We start from the raw sequence: 23,239 nt of genomic DNA, 5'->3' as shown, positions 1-23,239 counted from the left end.
AGCATAGAGTGAGTGCTCAACATAAATATTTGTTAAACAGATAAATGAGAATTGTGTTCAGAACACCAGTGCCCCTCAGGATGCGGCCTGGATGAGAGCAGGCTTTCTCCTCATTTCTCAGCACCAGGTGGCAGGGCAGCCCAGTCAAGCTCATTTCTGGTCTTCCCTTCCATGTTTAGGTTCTTTCTCCTTGTTCCCTGGGAGTCTTTGATTCCTAGGTTTTGGTAGGAAGAAAGCCTTCTTCCTCAACTTCCTGGGCAGCTGCAGGCAGTCCTTTCCTCCTCCCTTCTCCTCATCTCTTGACTGTGCCTCCCAGTCAGTCACTGACCAGTGCCCATTCTGAGTGGTAGAGCTTGGGCTTCACCTCTTTTCCCAAGTTGCACAGGTTGAGAGGTAGACTATGTCAGCTATCTGCTGCATCTCCCTGGGGGTCCCTTTCCTCTTCCTATAGTGATGTGCTCCATTGTAGAAATAAGGAGATAAAGACTCAGGGAAATTAAGGAATTGTTCCAGAGTCTCCTGACCCTAAGATCTTATCCAGCAGCAACAAGTCTGCCTCTAAAGCTAAGTCCATGACCCCAGCATTGGGGAATACAAGCCTGATTGTGCTTTCCAAAGAGCCTCAGCAGTACCTCCAAGCTCACATGTTCATGTAGAAATTTGCCACTCCTATATGGGAGGTGGAGTCCTGTTCTCTTCCCTGGAACCTGAGCAGAACTCTCTGCCTGTCTCAACAATGTGATATCTGAAGAGAGGTCATGAAAAGCAGTGTAGCTTTGGCCTGGTGTGTGTTCTCATTCGTTCCTCCCCCACTACCCTTTCATCACTACCTCTGGAAATCCTGCCATCATGTTGTAAGAAAGCCCAGTTCATATGGAGAGGCGATGTGTAGGTGTTCCAGCCAAAGTCCCAGCTAAAGTCTCAACCTCAAGACAGCGGCAAACACCAGGTGTCTAAGTATTTGGGTTCTTGATGATCCTATTGTGGTTTGGATATAAGGTGTCCCCCCCCAAAGCTCCTATGTTAATATAAGATGTAAAATTAGATTAGATAATGAAAGCTAGGACCTAATCAGTGGGTTAATGCATTTGACGTATTAATAATTTGAATGGATTACTGAGGGGTAACTATAGGCAGGTGGGGCATGGCTAAAGGAAGTGGGTCACTGCAGAGATGCCTTAGGGATTATATTTTTTGTCCCTGTCTCCTCTCTCTCTCTCTCTCTCTCTCCTACCCCCTCCCTCCCCCCCCCCTCTCTCTCTGCGTCCTGGTTAGTATAAGGTGATAAGCTTTCCTACCATTTTCCTGCCACACCTCTCTTCCATGGTGTCCTCCTTAACTTGGGACCAGAACAATAGAATTGGCCAACTGTGGATTGAACCTCTGAAACTGTAAGCTCAAATAGACTTTTCATCCTTTAATTTGTTCTTGCTCAGTATTTTGGTCACAGTGTTGAAAAACTAATTCAGATTCCAGCTGATTTGTAGACATCATGGAGCAGAGACCCTATTCTCTTACTGTGCTCCAAATTCTTTGGAGTCACTGAGTTTGGGGATGATTTTGTTACATGGCTTTCAAAAAGCAGATTAGGAAAACCTCAATGACTCTGGCCTACACAGTCAAGCAGGCCCATCACTGTGTCTCCTAGAAATGGAGCCACCTAGACAGTCAGGTTTAGTCCCCCTGGATGTGCTTACACACCCAGGTCCTGCTGAGCATCGACTAGTTCCCTCTGAACACACGTTAACTCCAAAAGAGAATGGGAAGAAGAACGGGCTTAGTTTTCAATCCCGTAAGGAACACCTGTACCTGGCACCAAAAGGGAGCCCACATTCACTTGACACTAAAACCTGCTTACCACCCGGCTTCACTGCATGCAGCCTCGACTAGGAACCACACACACTCTCAGGCACTCAGAGAACATGGTGTTAGATCACCTCCAGGACAGACAACAGAAAAGAGACTCGTGAGGCTTGAAGACAATGCCTGACAATCTCTAAGGAAAAGGAGTGTGGGCTCACCTCGGCCTTGCACTCAGGGTCCCTGGCCTGCCGCCCAGGCATCAGCCTCATGGCTGAGGACAGGCTCTCACTCCATGAAGCGACTTTGCTTTGGTGTGAGACACTCGAACGACTGGCCAGTGACTTCTTCTCAGACGCTGGGGACAGAGAAGCAAAGAATATTAGAGTTGAAGTTGAAAGGAGAGCATACACTATTTTGACAGCTGGCTTGTCTTTCAAGGGCCAGCCAGGGGATATAAGCATAGTGTGCCTAAATCCAATAAGTGAAACGGCCCGGGCTGTGGCTCACACTGATATGTTCTGGTACTCCCTTGGCTAAGAAACACAGTGTGGACTTTGGGGTCACCAGACCTAGCTTAAACTCGTAGCTCCATGACTTTCTGATACTTAGTGAGATGTTGGACAAGTTAGCTAACGTTGCCACGCCTCAGTTTTCTCATCCTGTAAAATGGGAATAAATTGTATCTAAACTCACAGGGGTATCATGAAGATTACACAAATTATGTGTATACAGCACCTAGAACACAGAAACTGCTCAATATTGGTTGTTGGCCAAAAGAGAGCCATTTGTAAGTTAAAGGTCCATCTTGCCTTTTTATTCCATTGTATTTGCATGGGTATATGTATCCAATTTTATTATACTTTTCCCTAAAGTGCAATTTGACATTTTGGCTTCAACTTGTACATGTAAGTACATAATTAGTGCTAAGGTTTAAATATATTCCCTCCAAAATTGATGTGGAGACTTAATTCCCACTGTGGCTGTATTAAAAGTGTATTGTTTTAGGAGGTGATTAAGTCATGAGGGCCATGCCCTCCTGAATCTATAGTGCCTTATAAAAGGACTGGAGGAAAGTAGTCTGGGCCCTTTTGTTCTTTCAACCCTTTCACCATATGAGGATATAGTGTCCCTTCCCTCCAGAGGATGTAGCAACAAGGTGCTACTTTGAAAACAGAAAGAGCCTTTACCAGACAATGAATCTTCTGGTGCCTGTAACTTGGACTCCCTAGCATGCAGGATTGTGAGTGAATAACTATTATTTATAAATTATCTATTTTGTGATTATTTTCTTTAAGCAGTAAAAATAGACTAAGGCAGATATGGACATACATATTTGCCTGGACTAACTTGAAAAGCTAGTTAAATAAAGTTTCCATACCTCTGGATGGTCCAGGGCACTTAGATGGAAAAAGAATAAAGTCTTGAATCACTCTGAATTTTATAATGCTAAAAGACTTAAAATAAGGATAGGAGCCATAATTTGAGAGCAAAGACCTCCTTAGAAACACCATTAATGGGCCGGAACTGTAGCTCAGTGGTAGAGCACTTGCACACATGAGGCACTAGGTTCTATCCTCAGCACCACATAAAAATAAATAAACAAAATAAAGATATTATGCCATCTATAATGAAAAAAAAAGTTTAAAAAAATTAAGACCTTATTCTTGCAGCTGCATTAACTAATATGCGGGTAAAAGTGTTGAGTCACTATCATATTAATATTTTGGGGTTGAAGACATTCACTTCTTTAAATGTCAGGACTGTAGGAACCCAAGGCTCACTGTTGTTGCATAATTTGGTGCAAGGTTTCCAAGTTGGCAGGGGAACATCAGGGCGGAATCTAGAACTCCAGTGCCCTGAGCCTTGACCTAGTGCCCATTCCTTGGAGAGACTATAATCTACTTGTTTGGTTGGTACTTGTAACCTTTCTTTCATCCAAAACGAAAGCAGCATTCATTCTCTGTGAGAAAGATACATGAAATTTCAAGGCTCTAAACCCCAACCAAAGGCATAAGATAGAGGGTTTGAGTAGAAAAGGCTCTGGATCCCGAGTGGAACCTCAGAGGAATCTGGCTTTATAAAACCCAGAAGTTCCCATCCCCTGGAGCCGAATGGAGAGAGACCTAGGTAATGCTGCCAGGATTTGAGCATCGTTTCCTCCCAGAGTGGGGTGACCTCTTCAATCTTCACTTCACTCTCTCCAGGTTTCACAGAGAGATCGATCTTGAAGGTGTCCTCCAGTGCCTGCCGCCTCTGAGCCACGAGTTGCTGCCAGAGAGTCTGCACTGTCTTCTGGATATTGTGCTGGACTAGCAGAGAGAGCACATGGCACAATTAGGACAGCCTCACTCCCAGAGAGGGCGAAAAGATGGCATATCATGGAAGCTTTTACCTACATACTTCTTGCTTAATGTCTTGCATATCACCCCCAGCTTTGAAAACTCCAGCCAGAAGTAATCAGCTTGTAGAGTCACAGGGCTGACACAATGCTGCCAACATCCCCAAAAGATGGCCTTTCCCTGTGTCTAAGTTTTTAACAAGTCACACCTGCCTGATGTGTCCAGGTCTGGAAAGAGAGTGATTGATGGGAGGGAACCTCTTCCCCCATCCCCTGTCAATTCCATTGGATACCAGAGAGATGCCCTGTGTGACCCTATGTAACAAGCCAGCTCCCCCTAAACAGCTCCTTCCAACCTCCCCATACATGTTGGCCTGAGGAATGGATTTCAAGCTCTAGACTGTGACCAGAGGCTCAGGACCTAATCCAATCCTTTTTTCCTAGTATTTGATGATACTTCCCAGAACCCACCCACCTCATTCCCTAGGTTTGCTCAGATACTAAGCCAACTCTGCCTGCTGAACCCACATCTACAGTCCCCAAACTGTGCCTAAATTTCCTAATCTTGAATCAATGGGTCCCTCTCTGGTTCTAACCTTCTATAATCTATTTTATCTTAACATCGAGAAATGGATGTTACCCAGTCCAGCTTTACCATCCAAGTACCAAAGTGCATACATTCATGCTGTCATTAAAACTGTGTCTGTATAAACTTTAAAGTCACAAGATTTTTGATCACTTTCTTTGGGCACCTGTGTGACCAGAATACAGAGGTACTTGTGCACGAGATTTTATATCACAAGATATCACAAAGTGGCACAGTCACAAATTAACGTGACAAAACCTTCTACTTCCTGGATCAAGAGGTAGAGTACAATCTTTCAAACACATAGAACTGCCTGCTCTGTGTGTGTGTGTGTGTGTGTGTGTGTGTGTGTGTAAAATAGATATATATGGATAGATAAACATACATTTGTTATATAAATTTACAATGCCTTTAACTTGGGTTGACATTAGTAAATCCAAGAACAAAATTTATCAAGCCAAAAGTCTTATAGATAGTAATGAATTTTTTTAAGAGAGAGAGAGAGAGAGAGAGAGAGAGAGAATTTTTTTTAATATTTATTTTTCAGGATTTTTTTTGGCGGACACAACATCTTTGTATGTGGTGCTGAGGATTGAACCCAGGCCGCACGCATGCCAGGCGATCGCGCTACCGCTTGAGCCACATCCCTAGCCCGATAGTAATGAATTTATTAACTCCTTCCCCATTTTCTAAGGAACAAAGCTAAGTTATCCCTAGGCATAAAGGCTTGAGATAGGTGAGATGGTCTGCCAGTTTCAACTTATAGTGAGATGCCCAGGGATTTAAGCAAGTAGGCCAAGCTTATAGAGGAACCAAGTCCTACAAAGTTTTCTATTCATCCATCCATCCATCCATCCATCCATCCATCCACCCACCCATCCACCCATCCATCCATCCATCCACCGATCCACCTATCTATCCCTTTTCATTTCATTTCTAAGATACAACAGTCATTCCTGTGTTATTTTCTATCATGTAAACTTGTTGAGCTACTTCCTCACTCTGAGATTTCCTAAGTCCTCTTCTGATCTTTGAAGTTTTCCTTAATAGTATTTGCTTTCTTAACTTTGGAAAGACAGATGAAGGATGCAACTTTGCAGATACAACTATCCATCCACAATCCCCCTATACAAAAAGTAAACACTAAATAAGACATACCATCACTCAAACTTGGGAAGTCTTCCTCTGTTTTTTCCTTTACTTCGTCATTTGGGGATAGAAAGACTTGATGATAAGGAGTCATTCTAGGCTTGGGTTCCAATCCAAATCCTTCTGGATAACTAATAGACAAGAGGGCTTTTTTTGTTATTGTTCCATGGTTCTATAAGTAACCGTCCTTCAAACCCAGTATAGATCAGTATGGAAAATGTGTTAAATCAAGTTAAAGAAAATGCATAATAATTTCCATAGCAGATATTGCAAAACGATTTTCTGGATAATAGGAAAACACCTTACCTTCATGTGAAGTCTATCTTGGGAAGTGCTACTCATGATCCCAGCAGGCCCCTGAACCCTCTTCTGGTTCCTTGTAATCAGAATTGATCATTTCTTGTGTACTCCCAATGTACTGAATTTTCCTTTGTTTGGCATTGATTTTGTTCTGCTTTGAATGGGTGTGCAAACTGTAGTCGCACATGGTCCTGAACTTGGAAGGGCCCCATACTTGGACTCTGCTATCACCATCTGTAAGTTCTTGGTAAATTTTGAATGTGGTCCCTACATTTTAATTTTGCCAGGTTTCCACACATGATATAGTCAGTTCTAAGTGGGGGCACAGTGGTTATGTATTCAGTTCCCCAGGAATCTGGTAGTCCCTACCACGTGAATGTCTATGTGCCCTCATTTCAGAGCCCCTCTCAGCCTCCTGCACTGAATAAACACTCAGCAAATGTTTATAAATTGAACCTAAAATAATAAACATGGGAATAAAAAATGCCAACATACGAAAATGCCCAATTCATGAAATTTCTACAATAAATTAATTTGGGGATGTTGGAGGTCATTTTGCTACATAGAAGGCTCTGAGGAGGGTGTCATTTTGAGCACACAAATCCAATAGGAATTCTGCTCTTTTCACCTGTGCTTTCAATATGGCTAGGGCTTAATTCTGGAAATGTGAAGAAAGAAAAAAAAAAACCTCCCCACATTTAACTATACACTGAAAATATCTTTTTTCATTACAGACCAATAAAAGGACAAGTGCCTCCTCTAGTCTAGGAGGACTTCCCAGTGATTCCCAGAGACAGGTCAGCTTCAGTGTTTTGTGGTGTCCAGGGGTCATGTGTACAGGATTTGGGGAATTTTTATTTAAGTGATCAAACTTGTAATTTGTACTGGGATAAATTTAAGCAATAAAAAGGACACAAGCAAAGTGTAACATGGTACTATCCTCTCTTCCCTACACTCAACCATGGCCCTCTTAATAAGAGATTATATTTGTAAGCCACATGATGCCAAGGAGATGGTTTCATATGATATAGACTGAACATCTGTTTTTGTTGTTGTTGTTTATTTGTTTGTTTTTGTGTGTGGGTGTGTGTCTGTGTGTGTGTCTGTGTTTGTGTGTGTCTTCAAGACAAATTATTCCTGGCTTGCACAATACAGTGTATTATATGATTTTTCCCATAATTGAATTGCCTTTATCAAATGTTAATGTTTCTAAAATCTGTCTGTATCAAAAGAATCAGTGTGTACATTTAATGTTAGCATTTCCTGCCTCAAAAAATTAAATCAAGCTGGGCATGGTGGCACATGCCTATAATCCCAGTGACTCGGGATGCTGAGGCAGGAGGATTTTGAGTTCAAAGCCATCCTTAGCAACTTGGTGAGGTCCTAAGCAACTTAACAAAACCCTCTCTTTGTACTGGGATAAATTTAAGCAATAAAAAGGACAAGAGCAAAGCATAACATGGTACAGTGCTCTCTTCCCTGTCTCTAAATAAAATATATTTTTAAAAGGGCTGGGGATGTAGCTCAGTGGTTAAATGCCTCTAGGTTCAATCCCTGGTACAAGAAAAAAAATTAATCAATAAAGAATCTTACAGTGTAGAATTACAGAAATAGGATTAATTATTATTGCAGGATGATTCTAGTTGCTCAATCATATGAATATGTTTGAGGATTACCATATTATCAAATGCTGCACATAATTTAGACAACTGGATAAACAAAAAGTTTATATCACTTATATTGACCTCAATCTAGTTCCTTCTCAGTCTTCTTTTTTTCTATTCTGAACACAAGCAGTCAAGGAAATAAGTAGGCAGCTCCTACCTTCTTTCATTGAGCAGCAAAAGGCAATGCATGAGACACAGGAGGAAGCTGACGTTGGAATTATAGGTGGCAAAGATAATGTCCCAGTGCTCCTGTAGAAAGCCCAGGATGCTGAGAAGGCTGAGGCACTCAGACAGAGACTGCTGGGGCTTGGAGAGGCAATATAGAATGACTTTGTTCAAACTGCTGTATAAAGCACTGATGACAGTCTCTCTTTGAGAAGAGGTATTCTCGATGACCTGAGTCATAAAAATAAGACACACATAAATACACTTCTGCACACTTTGAAATTTTAGATACTGATCCAGTTTACCATGAAAATAATATGATCAAAAAATGACATGACCTTAAATTCAAATAGTGCTAATTTCTTCTAGTTTGAGATTCTGTTTAATAAAATGATAAATAAGGGCAATTCAGAATTTGGGTAAGAACTTGTGTAATTAAAAAGTTTAAAATTTACTACAGTCATATTATGGAAAATAGATTTGGTGACCAGAGACTTCTGAAATACTGGTAACACAGTTGACATTCAGTTTATGTGAATATGCTTTTAGTAATATCTAATTGTATTAATAATTATTTTCATGTATAGATTATTTACAATATTCCTGGTTATGCTAAGTTTTGTTTCCATTGATTTGAATAAATTTAAATACATTGCTTCATGTAAATGTCATAACACCATCAAGTAGATACTAAGAAAACCCCACGTTAGGGATAAGAAGTCAAGGCCAGAGAGGTTAGGTGGTCAGGAAGGGCAAGGGTCAAAGACACACTGGACACTTGAGCCACGCCCTTAACCATGATATTGTCTAAAGGCAATGGAGTCCAGTGTATTTTAGTTTATGAGAAACTTAGAGGGGGAGACAGTTCTTGATTAGTAGCCTCAACACTGATTAGTTCGTACATGTTGGACTTCGGTGAAAAGAGTTCACAGATCACAAATCACATGCAAAGTTTCTAGTCTATTAGAAAGTCACTTGTTAGTCAAAGGTTGCTCCCTTGGAATTTTTTAAGTAGTGCAGGTGTTTCTACTCCATGTAATTCAGTTTGATTTCAACCTGTTTTAATCTGGGAGTCAAGTCTTCATCCCTCTTCTCTTCTGCTCCTCCTGCACCTCTCAAACTGAGGTTAAGGGCTGGGGAGAATTGAGGTCCTGGTGCCTGGTACCACCTAAATGCACACCAGTCCTGGCAGGTACATGCTCTTCGGAATTGGTTCTGAGAATTTCTTTGACCACCAGAAACTCTTTTCATTCTCAACACAACTTCCCGAGGATCTGATTTTAATCTTCCCGGAGCTGACAAGAAAGTCTTTCTCCCTTCTTGGAATCATTCGTGATAAAACCTCTCAATATATTATTTTCAGGTTGGTGTCAACCTATACATCACCCAGAACAGCACTGTGCTGAGACCCAGTCCTGGGATCTGTGGGTGGCAGTTCTAGTGTGATAAGAGAAGGTCCTTTCCAAGAGTCACAGACATCCTACAGGCAGGGCAACTTTGATAATGAGCACCTCATCGCATGAGTTCAAGTAAAGAGCTCACAGCAGCTTGTCAGCAAAGGTCCCCAGCATGCAGTGGGAGACAGGGATCTAAGAGAGGCCCCTTTCAACTCTAGGAGTTTGGGGTTATAATTTTCTTGTGAACCTGTGTATATCTAAGGATGGCTCTGTAGGCATGCATTTTCTTGTGTGGCTATGAGCAAAAATAATAGGACTTGGTAAAAATGGAGTCCCGCCTTGATTTCAGGAGGGCAGAAAGATTAACAGAGGGAAGTAGATATTGTGGATCTGGAGACTCTCATTCTAAATGAAGTAAGCCAGTCCTCAAAAAACAAAGGTGGAATGTTTTCTGTGATAGGTGGAAGCTAACTCACAATATGGGGGCGAGGGGAAGAACAGAAGTGCAGTAGATTAGACAATGGGGGAATGGAGGGAAGAGAAGGGGGACAAGCAAAGGAAAGACAGCAGGAGGAATCTGACCTAGTTTCCCATGCACATGGATGAAAACAACCCAGTGAATCCCACCACCATGTACATCCATAAGAATGGGACTCTAACTAGAATAAGATATAGTCCATGCTTGCATAATTATATTAAAATGGATTCTGGGGTCATGTAGAACTAAAAAGAACCAATTTTTAAAAAGAAAAGAAAATACGAAGACCTTTTTGGCCTGTTCATTGCTCATAAGAAATAACAATACTTAAGGTTAAACCAATAATCGTGGTAAAAACTCAAGTGGAAGGAAGTAGAGTCTGAGAGGGACAGAGATCAGTGCCTGTGCAGGGAGCTGAGGCTGAGGAGTATCTCAGGGGTCCTGCAGGTAAGCCCTGCAGGGCACTCAATAGCCACCAGGAATTTCCTGGGTCTTAAAGGACTGCTTTCTTCCTCCCACTCAGCTCAGATTCTGTTTCAGCAAAGGACAAAATTTCAGCTGGACCAAAGAAGCAATGACCAGGTACGTCACACAGACTCCTTGTCAATCACAAAGAGGTGTCTTGTTACCCCAGCCATCCCAGGTTCTTACCACCATGATGTGCTCTGTGATGAAGAGAAGAATATGTCTGGGGTCTGCTGAGAAGATCCCACCACACAGCTTCTCCACCAGCTTCTGGGTGAAGTAGGAGATGTTTGATAGGGAAGGAGCGGCAGCAGCTTCTATGTTTGGCTGAGGCTCTTTACTGCCTGAGTGGAGTAGAGATAGACCAAGATGAGAGTCTAAATATGCTTCTCTCCACAACAATCTCTGGGCCCCTCCTCATAACCAGCCATGTCTTACTCATCTCTGATTCCCATTGTTTCAAAGGTGGAGTCTTTTATTGAACACCCCCACAAAGTAAACTGATCTTGATTAATCTAGCCAGTGATAGAAACCAAGCTGTGAGAAAGGCAAGAGGAAGCATTTCTTCCAGTGACTCTTCAGAATAAGGATGGAGGAGAATTTAATGCCTGATGCAAATGAGAAGGCATTGTGCTGGTCTGAGTTCTTGCTATTGCACTGGAAGAAGATACAACCATAAAGCTGATCGTGCATTTGTGCTCACACTTACAAGCACTGTGCTTGGATGAGTGTGTGGTGATCTCAGCTAATCTCTAGAAACACCCTGTGAATCAGCTACAGTAGTTGTCATCCTCACTCAGAGAGTCACAGATCCAGGCCTTTGCCCTGGGTCTCACTGCTGTCCATGGACACAGCCAGGACCCACAGGGGCTTCCCAACCACACTGAATTCACTGTTCTGCTTCTCTCACACATCAAGCATTTCAGGAGAAAGACCAGAAAGCTAGGGTTTTTATGTTGTGGCAAGACAGAGTCTAGGAGATAAGTCAAGTAGCTAGGGATTTCTGTGTCTCAAAAACCACAGAAAGAATGTTTGTTTAAGCTCCCTGAGAAGGGGCAGCTTCCCTGGAACTGCTTTTCAATGAAGTCTCCAGCTCAAATTCTGAAAAGCAAAGGCAGCATCTTAATCCAGCTTCATTTGTTCAAGAAACATTTGTCAAGTACCTATTCAGTACCCAGACACAGGTGCACAGCACAAGATGCTGAGCAGAAGACTGTGGAATCCCTGCCGTTTGGACTTCTCTTATGGGAAGGGGTCACATTTGTACTGAAGCTAAAGAAAAGTCAATTTTAACCCAGAGGACAGGAAGACCTTTTGTCTCCAAGTGGCACAGTGATGGCAGGGGTGTCATGGAAAGCAGAAAGCATCTCATCCCTCACTGGGCAGGGGTCAATGAGCTCTTGTTGCAGATACATGGAGGATACGCCCAGATGGAGGATGAAGTACCCCATAGTCAGAATCAGGAGTAAGCATGAATACTGGCTTTCCTGATTAGCCATCAGCAGCTGAATGCCGGAAACAGGAAGGACCAAGTCATCCACTCACCTCTGAGTGCCATGTTGCCTCCACTCATGATGTGGAATATTTCCATGGTAGAAAGAAGGACCTCAGACTGGAAGTCACGCTTCTGTTGGCTGGTGGCATTGTCTGGACAAGCCTGGAAGCACAGCCTGGGACTGAGAAAGCAGTCGCATAGCCATAATGACCCCTTAACCCCTTGCCCAGCAGGTGCAGTAGTACCCAGCTGACCACTCACAACTAGGCCTCCTCCAAGGCATTGCTTTCTGCTCACTGAGCTGCCTTATCTAGTAGGCAAGACCTACTTCCAGGGGTAAGTGGGGGAATCCACAGTCAAAGGTCACCTGGCAGGTGCCCAAGATGAGGCTGACTATGGGACACAGAGAGTATACCAGCACCCCCTTGAGACCAGGCTCCAGTAGAAACCACCTCTAGGAGAGCATCTTCCCCTTCCCTCTGCCCCCCTCTGTCCTCCTGACGGCAGTCCTTACAATATATCATTTCTATAACACTCTCACCTCAGGCTCAGTTTCCAAGGACCCTGCCCTTATTCTTCTATTCACCTGGCACTCTGCCAGGGCCTGAAGTTCATAAACATCCCCCCAGATCATGAGGCGGTGACTCCACCACTGGCCAGCCAGCATCTTCAGGCCTGGCCATCCCTTGCCCTTGCAATGCCCTTTGGCTTCCAGACCCACTCCCATAAAAGACAGCCCAGCAATAAATACCCTTTCCAACTCACCTCCAGAAGCACCTCCAGTGGCAGCCACTGCTTGGGGCTGGGGGTTCCAAGCAGGAGCTCCCTCAAGAGGATCTGAGTGAAGTCTCTCAGCTGCCTCCGGGCAGGGTGTGGCTTGACAGGAGCCTGGAGACCTTCCTTGGGGCTGTCACCTTCAGAGACAGTCCCAGGACTGCTGGTGTTCCGGGTGGACTCAGCCGCAGGCCCCTCAAAGACAAGAAAACCCTAACATGTGGCCAGGCTCTTTCACATCTGTCTCTGATGGGAACAGGCAGAATTATCATCATATCCATTGACATGGGTGGAAACTGAGGCTCTGCCAAAGTATGATTTGCCCAGAGCCTACTTGCCTATGGCCACAGTTACCACTGTGGTCTGAGAATCTGACTGAGATAGGTTGATATTGTGCAAAAAACAAACAAACAAACAAACAAAAAAACTGAGCCACCAAGTCAGAGAGAACTGCAGTGCTCTGCAACAAAATCCAAAATCTGTTGGGGGCTTCACTCCTCCAAGCCAGCTGCCTATCTGTTAAATAGCAATCATAAAAACCACCCTCACAGAAGATTTGTGGAAAGGAAATGAGAATAATAGATGCAGCAATGCCTGGCAGCTTGGTAGGGAGTCAGTGGACATTGGCTTCCACCTTGTGGTGGCGTCCCCACCTTTTCCTCCTGCCCAGGCCCTGATCATGTTGACAGACAGGACCTTCAGGTAGGAAAGATGGAGAAGCAAAACTGCAGAGTCCTTTCCCTGAATCCCTGAAGCACTTCAGCATTCACTTCCTCATTTGAGGTTTATAAAAACAGGGGATAGAGGAGACAAGAGTCATTACCCCAGATAGTCCAGGAGGACCTGGAGATGCAGGGAGGCCGAATGACACACCCAAGGACACGCGGCCAGGGACTCCTGACTCCCGGCCCATGAACTTTTCATGTGCGTTCATCTGTTGGCACCTCCCTTTGCTCATTCATAAAATTAATGCCGCCGTTCTTAATTAAGCCATAAAATGAATTTAATGGCACCTAGGGAGGTGGCGACTGCATTAATTAGCTCCACGCGGCCTCAACTGGAAAGATGCCATATAAATTCATAGCAAATCGAAGGCTTTGGGCTGCCAGCCTTCTGTGTGGGGAGGGTCTGCAATGCTTTCTGTGCAACAAAGGCCTAGCGAGCTGACTTGGAAGCTGGGACAAGGCAAGAGAGTGTCATAAGGGAGAAGCACCTTGGAATTGGAGCTAGGAACCCCAAGACAGGGCCCAACCAGCCCACTAGGGTGTTTGCTGGCTGCAGAGGTGACTTTTGGGTCAGTCCTATGCCAGGGTGTGCGCTGTGTGCTCAACTGGAGCCTCGACTCAGTAACATCAAGCTTGTTCCTTGGGGGGAGGGGCTGAGATGGGCATTAGGACTGAAATGTCACATCTTGTCTCCTACAGAGGAAGTGCCAAGGAGATGGCAGGAGACAGACTGTAAAATTGTCCCTCTTCCCTGCCTGGTCTGAGCCACCTGAGTTTCCCTGTGTCGATCCCACCCCCACCCCACCTCCACCTACAGCTTCAGCCCGCAGGGCCTTCCTGGGTCTATCACTGCCTTTTGTTTATTCTTAATTTCCTAGTAAGTTACTCGAGTTTATATTAATCCATAAAAACATTTTGAAACCATTTTATCTTTTTGCAAATCCTCTTGTCTTTATATGTAGTCTAATTACAGTTGTCCCTAAGGATCTGTGAGGAATTTGTTCCAGAAACCTCTGAGTATAGCAAATTCCACAGATGTTCAAGTCCCTCACATAAAAAGGCATAGTATTTACACATACCCTAGGAACAACCTCCCATATACTTTAAATTATCTCTACATTATTTATAATGCCTAATGCAATGTAAATGCTGTGTGACTGTTTGTTATAAATCTATTATTTAGGGAACACTGGTGGGGAAAAACATATACACATTCAGTACAGACCAAAAAAATTTTAAATATTTTCTCTCTGAGGTTAATTGAATCCCTGATGGGGAACCCATGGACACAGAGGGCTAACTGTACTTTTCAATTTTATTAGTTATTTAACTTTACTCTAAACCCATCACATGGATTTAAATGTAAAAAACTCAGGCTTTGGGGTGAGAGACCAAAATTTAAATCTTAGCTCTGTTGCATGTTAATCCTAGGAACTGTGACATACTTTGTTCTCTCAATCATTTTGTGAGATGAGACTTATGAGCACCACTTTGTCTCTGAGTCTCATATTCTTCTTTCCTCTTTCTGATTGCTGTTAGTGTTATGTGAAGCACCAGATTTGGGACCAATGTGCCAACATGGACACACCCCTGGGAAAGGTTAGCTAAGAGAACATTTCTCCCATTCATTTGATGATTTAGCAAATGATTATGGAGCATATACTCCATGCCTAGCTCTGTGCTTGTCATGGGTAGGTGTGTGTGTGTGTGTGTGTGTGTGTGTGTGTGTGTGTGTGTGTGTGTATGTGTATGTGTATGAAATAAATAGACAGACAGACCAACAGACACTGAGGAATGAACCCAGAACCTAGCACATACTAGGCAAGTGCTCTCCCACTGAGCTACACCTCCAGACCTTTGTGTTTTTTATTTTGAGACAGGGTCTCCTAAGTTGCTGAGACTGGAATCAAATTTGCCTCAGCCCCCAAAGTTATAGGAATATCAGGTGTGTGCCACTTTGCCTAGTTGCTTGTCCTGGATTATAAGCCCCCTAATTTGGGATTATAAATCCTTCAACTTGGCTGCCCCTTGACTTGCTGGGACCCCCTGTTCATCTTAAACTCACATCTTCCCTAAGCTACTTCTTCAACTGCTCATCACAGAAGACAGAAGACCCAAGTCGGTCCTCTATCCTCCCTGGTTCTTCTAGCTCTAAGCTGGTTCTTCACAAACCTACTGCCTGGAAGGGGATCTGAGTCATGTCCTAAGGGGCCTGCAAACAGGACAAAAGTACCACCCCTCCCCTGAATGGCACATAGGCAACAGGCTTTCTGGAAAGGATTCACTGTTTCCTATTACCAGTGTGTGAATATTCCATATAGAATTGGACTTGATCTACCATCAAATTTCTCATTCCTAACAATTCAAAAAAAAAAAAAATGATTGAGTCCCAGAGCTGAAAATGACCTCTAGTTACATCTCAGCCAAGAAAAGGAAAATTACCCAAGTTGTTTATTGAATGTTCCAGTCAAGTTGCTTTAAGTGTATTTTAACTTTGGGAGGTGGGGAGGAATTTAGCCTCTCACCATGAAGGATGGTGAAGTTCACACCTGCTCCCTCTGGTACAGGGCAGTGGCACGCCTTACCTTCTGGGTTCCCAAGGGGAAGGTGACTATGGCCAAGGTCTGGAGAAACTCTGGGGCCCGCCACGCAGGGTCCTGGGAGTAGGTGCGGTGTACCAGGCTGAGGAAGTGCAGCACGGTGACTGGGAATGTCTGTTCCCAGGTGCTATCTTCAGAACCTGTCAAGGGCTAAGGACACAATCCATGAGACACAGTGTATGGCAGCATGACTGGGGCTGCCTGAGTCAGCCAGAGGAATGGAAATCTCAGGAGAAAACTTCCTTATGGAGGCTCTCCACAAGACATGCTCTTGTAAGCCACCTAAGACTGCAGGTTGGCACTGGGTACTGCATGATAACCAGGGAATGGTTTACTATGTGTGGACACAGTGCTTAACACCCATTCCTCTTCTACCCTCTGCGGTAGTCTCTGTGTTTACTCTTGTTTTACAGAAGAAAACACAGAGGCCCAGAGAGGTTCCATTGCTTGTCATACAATGGGTAAGAATCAGAGCCAGGAACTGAACCCAGGAGATTGGGTATGAAATTTGCTGCTTTCCCACACAACCCCTAAGTGATTAGACATGGCACACTGTGCTTAAGGGACTTGCCAGTCTTCCCTAGCCCAGTGCTCAAGGGACTGGCCCATCAGAGGTAACCCAGCCTTCCCAGGACCCAGTGCTGATGTTCCCACCTATAGACTCTCACCCTGACTTTCCTGCAAGCCAGGGGGTCTGGAATGGATCATGTTGTACTTAGCTGGTGCCCAGGCACCTGCCAAGGCATCAGTTTTCCCACACATCATGAGCTCTCTCCCTGCTGATCTTGGCAACATGGCCAAACCGCCACCCTGAATCCTGACTGAGCCCTCGTAACCTTCTACAGCTCAACTCCCTTGACAGATTGCCCAGTCACTCTGTTCAGAGACTCAGTTGAGCCCAACCAGGGTATCCAGTTGCTGCCCAAGTTTTATTGTCCTGAATGGATAGGATACAGGAAATTTGAAAATTTGATCAACCCCAACTGCAGGATCATCTGCTGCATGGCCACGTTGACAAACAGACTGAGTGACACTTAGCCCACTCTAAGTGGCCACCAGGCCCTTCCTTTGAGTCTGGTTACTCAGAGCCAGCCCCTCCCTTGCATGGCTTCCTCACATCCCTTCCAGCCTGACTCTCAGTCCTGGCCTGGTAAGCTCAAGTTAGAATACCATTTTTGCTTAGTAGCTCCCAGTCCTGGACCATGTCTCAAACTGGGAAACTCAATTCTAATTGTAGAAAAAAGACAAGACATGTGGGGTGACTGGAATCATATGTCCAGAATCCAGATAGGGTTTGGGATAGGCTGGGGCACGAAGGCAGAGAGAAAGAGTTCTGAAGTCACCTGCATCTGGATCACTTATAGGTTCTTACAGCACAATATTAGATTTATAGGTGAATATGAGAAATAAAAGGTGTTCAGAGACCTTTCTCTGTAGTTAGTCAATCTGGATGGAACTCTGCCTTTGCCACCTACTAATAAGCATAGCCTTGGACCAGCTTCCTAATCTCCCTAGGCTTTGAGTTCCAAGTCCAGAAAAAGGATCATGCTATGGCCTATTTCCGAAAGTTATAATGAGGAGCAAATGAGGCATTTCAGTGATGCAGCTTATTTTTGCAATGACTAGCACAGGGTAAATACAGAAGAAGCTAGAAGGTGAAGTCATAAGGAGTATTTGCCCTTTCAAAAAAAGAATTTGGATTTGATCTGCCAAGTAACAGAGACTCCCTTGAAGGTCAAGGTGTGGACATGACCTAGAATCATGATGCTTATGCTGGACACACATGCCTCCACTGTGCCTGAGCTCTATGACCTTGCTTGGATGAATTAACCTCCATAACTTCTGTTTCTACACCTCCACAATGGAGACAACCCTGTCTCTTCCAAAACACTGTAACATGCCGCAAAATTTCTAAAATCAAAACCTTTAACAATGCAAAAAACTGACAAGGATGTGGAGCAACTACAACCCTTCCAGAAAAAAAGGTGGAGAGAATGTAAATTGGTTTTTCCACTTTGGAAAACTATTAGGCATTATTTACTAAAGTAAGTCATGTGTGTAACTGATGACTCACAATTTCACTCCTGGGATATATTTGCAACAGAAAGGAGTACATATGTCCACCAAAAGATAGGTATATAGCATGTTTCCAAGCTGAAACAAGCCAGAATGGTTGTGATTAATTATCACAAGAAAATACTATTCAACAGTGAAAAAAATGAATTACTGATAACATAACAACATGAGTGAATCCCAAAATGTAATGATGAGTGAAAAAGGCCAGATGCAAAAGAATATGTACTGTCTGATTCAATTTACATCAAGTTCAAGGACAGGCAGTCAAATCTGTGGTTACCACTGGTCAAGGGTGTAATATCAAACAAAATAAAGTTTCAAGAAAAAGTAAAATAAACTGAACTTTTCGAGTTAGGTATTCCCACAATTAGGTTTCTAGTCTTTTTCTCTTCTCCTTCTAGTTTTTGCCTTTTATATTTAGATACTTGTCTGCTGTTCTTGGTAAAAGATATTTTCACGACAGGTATCTTCATTGTACTGAATCCATGAGTAGCATCATTCTCATTGCATATGTTTGTCATTCCAACACATATAAGAAGGCTGGGTCTTGTTTTTTATCTAGTCTAAAAATCACATCTTTAATATATGAGCTTAATTTTTTATACTTACTGCTATGATGTGAATTTTTGGTCTTACATTTTTACTACTCTTAGCATATTACACATTTTTCTTGTTTTGAATAGCTTATGCAACAAATTTTGATTGTTTTATTTTTCATGACATTAACTGATTATGTATGTGACAGATTCCTTATCTTATAAATAGAAAATAGACATTTTAAGGAACCCCCAAATTAATCGTACATTAGGCCTACAATAGAATGAATACATTTCTCAAAGATGAAAAAAGTACATATCTTATTATATAACCAGGACAAAAATAAGACTAGGATAGATTAAAATGAAAAAAAAAAAAGCTTAACCACATGCACATTAGAAAATAGTCATCAAAGGAGTTTTAGAAAACAATAAAACTGGAAAGGCCAAATATAAAAATCTTAGAAATTTAAATTTAAAAAATCAGGAGACTGATAAAGATGTACAAAATCTAGTTCTTTAAACCCATAAGACCAGCTCCTGAACAGGAAGGGTGTGGTAAAGATAAAGTAGGAGGAGCCCTCAAACTAAGAATAAGAAGAGAGAAATAACACATAGAAAACTGTGTTATAAGAGACCTGCTACAGTTTGGACCCTGAATGTCCTCCAAGAACCCATGTGTGTCAAAAGCTTGGTTTCCAGTTTGGTGCTATTTGGAGATGGGTGGAGACTTGAAGAGGTAGAGGACTAGCGGGAGGTCTTTAGGTCATGAGGGGTATGAACTCAAAGGGAATTGTGGGACTTGTGCTCTTCCGCTTCCCCTTTGACCCAGCTTGGCAATAGATTAGGCAGTTTTGCTCCATCACACACACTTGCCATGATGTGCCACCCAGGCCCAAAGCAATGAGGCCAACTAAACTGAAACCTTTAAAACTGTGAGGCAAAATGAACCCATTTTCTCACTTCAGGTACTTGTTTGTTATAGCAATGGAAAGCAACACAATACCACTTGTACAAACTGAATAAATGGGTAGTTATTTTTAAAGATCAATTAACTAAATTAGGTTAAGAAAACATTTAAAAGACTAAACAAATCAATAATCAGGGAAAAAATTCAGATACAGTCAGTTTCACAGAAGCATTTAAATAATATATGAATTATAGATTAAACATCTACTTGAATACAAAAGAAACAAATTCTTAATATAAAACTAGCATAATATTGATATCAAAACTTCACAAAGATAAAACAAAAAGAAATCATCAGCCTAATATCATTTATAAATATGCATACAGAATCATCAATATACATTTGCAAAAACAGAATAAGGAAGTACAATTAAAAAAACAAGAGTAATTTAATGAGAATTCAAAGAATTCTATTGATGTAATTCATCATAGGTAACTGGTTAAAAGAAAAAAGCATAAATCATCTAATTACATGCTAAAAGACCTTTTTAAAAAATTTCTATTTACAAGAAGTACAAAATGTGATCTAGACTGTCTCAGCATAACCACAGACAGGGCAAGAGAGAAGGAGAAAGAAAGAGAAGTTGGCAAAAGATGAAAGAATAAACCAGCAATTTACATGGAAATACATAATGTTAATAAACTTATAAAATGGTTTTAAATTTAATAAAAATAAATGCAAAAAGAACCTAACTATGAAACTATCATCCATTTGCCCATATTGTTGAGACTATGAGGCTGGGCCCAAGTACTTCTCTACAAGATATTGAGATGTATATTAAATGGTGGAATACATATATATGTGCAATCTTTCTGAGAAGTGCATCCAATAGAAAATGCATGAAATGCTCTTTGACTCACTATCCTGCACTCCAGGAGGCCATCAAACAAGAAAGAAAAGATGATTTTTCAAAAAAGTCCTTTATAGGTTTTTTTATAACAAGCACTTTGAAAATTAACATAAATTTTTATTATAAATAGAGGTGATTCTTACGTTTTCCCACTTTATTGAGATGGAAATATGTTCACAAAAATGTGGATGGAAGAAAGGCAGAAAGAATTTTTGTGATCTCATCCTCTATAAGGATAGGATGTGACCTTTAAGAAATGTCCAGAGGGATGATCCACTGAAGTTCATAGAGGTCATATCTGGTATATGTCAGGTGATTTTTATTTTCTGCTTTTCTATTTTGTTTAAATGTTAAAGAAGATAATTGTGTATCATTTTACAAAAATCGATGAAGTTTCTTCACACAATCAAGCACCCAATTGTGCCCTTGATGTCTACAGAACAAGTTGAACCTTTCATGCAAGATCACACTGATGTGACTACTAATTCCTCCTGTTCACCGGCCACATGTTCTTCTCTCCTCACACTTGCTTCCAGGTCTAAATTAACACCAAACACCCATGTCTAGTGTATCTCCAAATCAAAGGCTACCTACTCCAGAAGCCTCTGCAATGTCTATAGCTGGTAGCCACTGCCTTTTCTAAGACAGGTCTTTACCTCACAGGTCATTCTTGGTCACTCCAACTGTCCTGGTAGGGGTGAGTTACTTGGAAGGAGAGGCCCCTCTTCCACTTCAGAGATCTTTCCTTTGACTAAAGGCAGTAAATCTCCCAGGGAAGAAAACCAAATGTTTAAATAAATGAGAAATAAGTGTGTCTTGGCAATCTAACTTACCTTTTCTATTTTATCTTGCTTATTACCAGATGCTATGGTTTTAATATGACCTCTGGAAGTTTGTGTTGGAAACTTAGTCCTTAAATTCCTATGCTAATGGTATTTGGAAGTGAGGCCTTTGGGAAGTCATTAGAATTAAATGAGGTCATAAGGGTAGGGCCTACATTATGGCATTAGTGACTTTATAAGAAGAGGAAGAGAGCCCAGAGCTAGCACACTTTCTCTGTCTTACCATATGATGCCCTCCACCATGTTATGATATAGCAAGAAAGCCCTCACAAGATGCCAAGAAGATACCAATGCTATGCTCTTGGGCTTCACAGCCTCCAAAACTGTGAGCTAAATATCTCTGTTTATTATAAATTATCTGGTATCTGGCATTTTATTATAGCAACAAAGAATGGACTAAGACATCAGCATTTCTGGGAAGCTGCTGAGAAGAGTCAAGATGAACTTTCCAAACTTGCCTTCCCAACAGAACCTCTGGAGTAGATAATGAATCTCACCTGACTCATGGTGGCTTTCAGCATTTCTAGGAGCAGCAGGGCCCCTTCTGTGCACAGTCCATCCCGGAGGACTTCTTGCTGGTGGTGATTCTGCAGGAGCCAATGAAGCATGGCATCTAGGCTGTCCTTAAGAAGAAAGCAAAGGCCATAAGGAGACTTGTGGAAACCAACAGTACCAGCTTTGCAGCCAGTGCTAGCCTTTCCCAGGAAGTCCCAAGGGAAAAAGCAAAACAGCATAGTAGCAGCCTTAGTGGTTAGCCCGTATGGAAAATTCCAGCTCGGTTGATGGTCATAAGAGAAACACACCCCCAAGAAGGTACTGAAGACCCACTAGCAACTTGTGGCAATTTAGTTCTTTTGGGCTGGGGTGTAGCTCGACGGTAGAACACTTGTTTAGCACATGCGAAGTGCTGGGTTCCATCCCCAGCACCAATAAATAAATAATAAATAAGTAAATAAAGTTTCTTCAAAAGCTTAGTTCTTATGGTTTGACTTCATAAGTGCTCAATGTCTTAATTAATTTTAATACCTTTTAGTAAATTAAATTATATAAGCATTGGATGAATTCAAAGATTCAGGGGAAAGTACAGTATAGAGGAAACAGTTTAGAGTTTAGAATCAAGAGGCCCTGCCTTTTCCTTTTTAATAGCTCAGGAAATCTATTTGGCCTCTTGGCAGTTAAGTTTTCTTCTCTATGAAATGGAAAATCACATTATCTACCCCATGGGATTGTTTAAATATCAAGCAAAATAAAATATGTAAAGCATCTATCATATTTCCTGACACATAGTAGATGTTTGCTTCCTATAGTACACTGTTAGAGAAATAAAAATTCAGGTCTTTCTAAACTTAGCATAATTATATTCAGAACTTTATCTTGAAGTGTGAGCTACCTTATTAGTGTATATCAAAGATTTAAATCTTGTCAAATATAAGGATATGCAAGAGAAGTGAATTTTTAACTTTCTCTGCCAAGCCATGTCCTTTCCCTAATTCAGCTCAGTTAATTCTACTTAAGATCAAGAAACAATTTCCAAATCTGATATTTGTCAGGTGCCTAGAAAGCTGAGTTTAAAAACAATGGTGGGATCTCTCCTTCTGGAGCTGTGTCTAAGAGGTACCTGTATTTGATGCCATCTGAGGAAATGCCTGGGGTTCTATGTAGAAGGTAACACCAGAGCTGAGTTCTGGGGGAGGACACTCCCACCAGGCAAGTGATGAGGGAGAAAAGAATCAGTAAGGTCACACAGGTCAGGTGAGCACAAAGCATCTGGTCTTAATGGGGTGATGATCCAATACAGTCACATCATGAAGAAAGGTAAGTTGGAGTTAGGTTGGAGAGACAAGCTAGGTAACCCAAGATGCTAGCTCTAGAGCTCAAACTTGGTCTTATAGGAATGGAATCCAAGTAATACCTGGACTTGGTGTGAACAAGTGAGAGTATGAATGGTGAGATGGTGTGCACAGTGGGTGCGAACTCCTCTTTGGAAAAACTTGGCCAAGGAGAAACAGGAAAGTGTTAAATA

At 42.2% G+C, this 23,239-nt stretch overlaps 1 protein-coding gene across 2 annotated transcripts in view; it reads right to left on the bottom strand.

Annotated features, from left to right (window-relative positions):
• The window catches only part of Wdfy4 (WDFY family member 4), a 253,096-nt gene that overhangs the window by 128,801 nt on the left and 101,056 nt on the right, over nt 1–23,239 (bottom strand). Inside the window, exons 30-38 of one of the 2 annotated variants that reach the window (XM_077798738.1) lie at nt 21,714–21,839; nt 15,928–16,092; nt 12,609–12,812; nt 11,894–12,005; nt 10,535–10,692; nt 8,001–8,239; nt 5,886–6,007; nt 3,927–4,112; nt 2,022–2,158 (exon numbers count right to left, since the gene is read on the bottom strand). In XM_077798738.1, coding sequence (XP_077654864.1) covers nt 2,022–2,158; nt 3,927–4,112; nt 5,886–6,007; nt 8,001–8,239; nt 10,535–10,692; nt 11,894–12,005; nt 12,609–12,812; nt 15,928–16,092; nt 21,714–21,839 — 1,449 coding nt within the window. Of the gene's footprint in view, nt 1–2,021; nt 2,159–3,926; nt 4,113–5,885; nt 6,008–8,000; nt 8,240–10,534; nt 10,693–11,893; nt 12,006–12,608; nt 12,813–15,920; nt 16,093–21,713; nt 21,840–23,239 lie in introns of both variants that reach the window. The other variant, XM_077798739.1, reaches the window with a different exon arrangement.

This window comes from Urocitellus parryii, chromosome 5 (assembly GCF_045843805.1).
Source record: "Urocitellus parryii isolate mUroPar1 chromosome 5, mUroPar1.hap1, whole genome shotgun sequence".
Lineage (NCBI taxonomy): Eukaryota > Metazoa > Chordata > Mammalia > Rodentia > Sciuridae > Urocitellus > Urocitellus parryii.
This window is presented reverse-complemented; position numbering and strand designations above follow the sequence as displayed.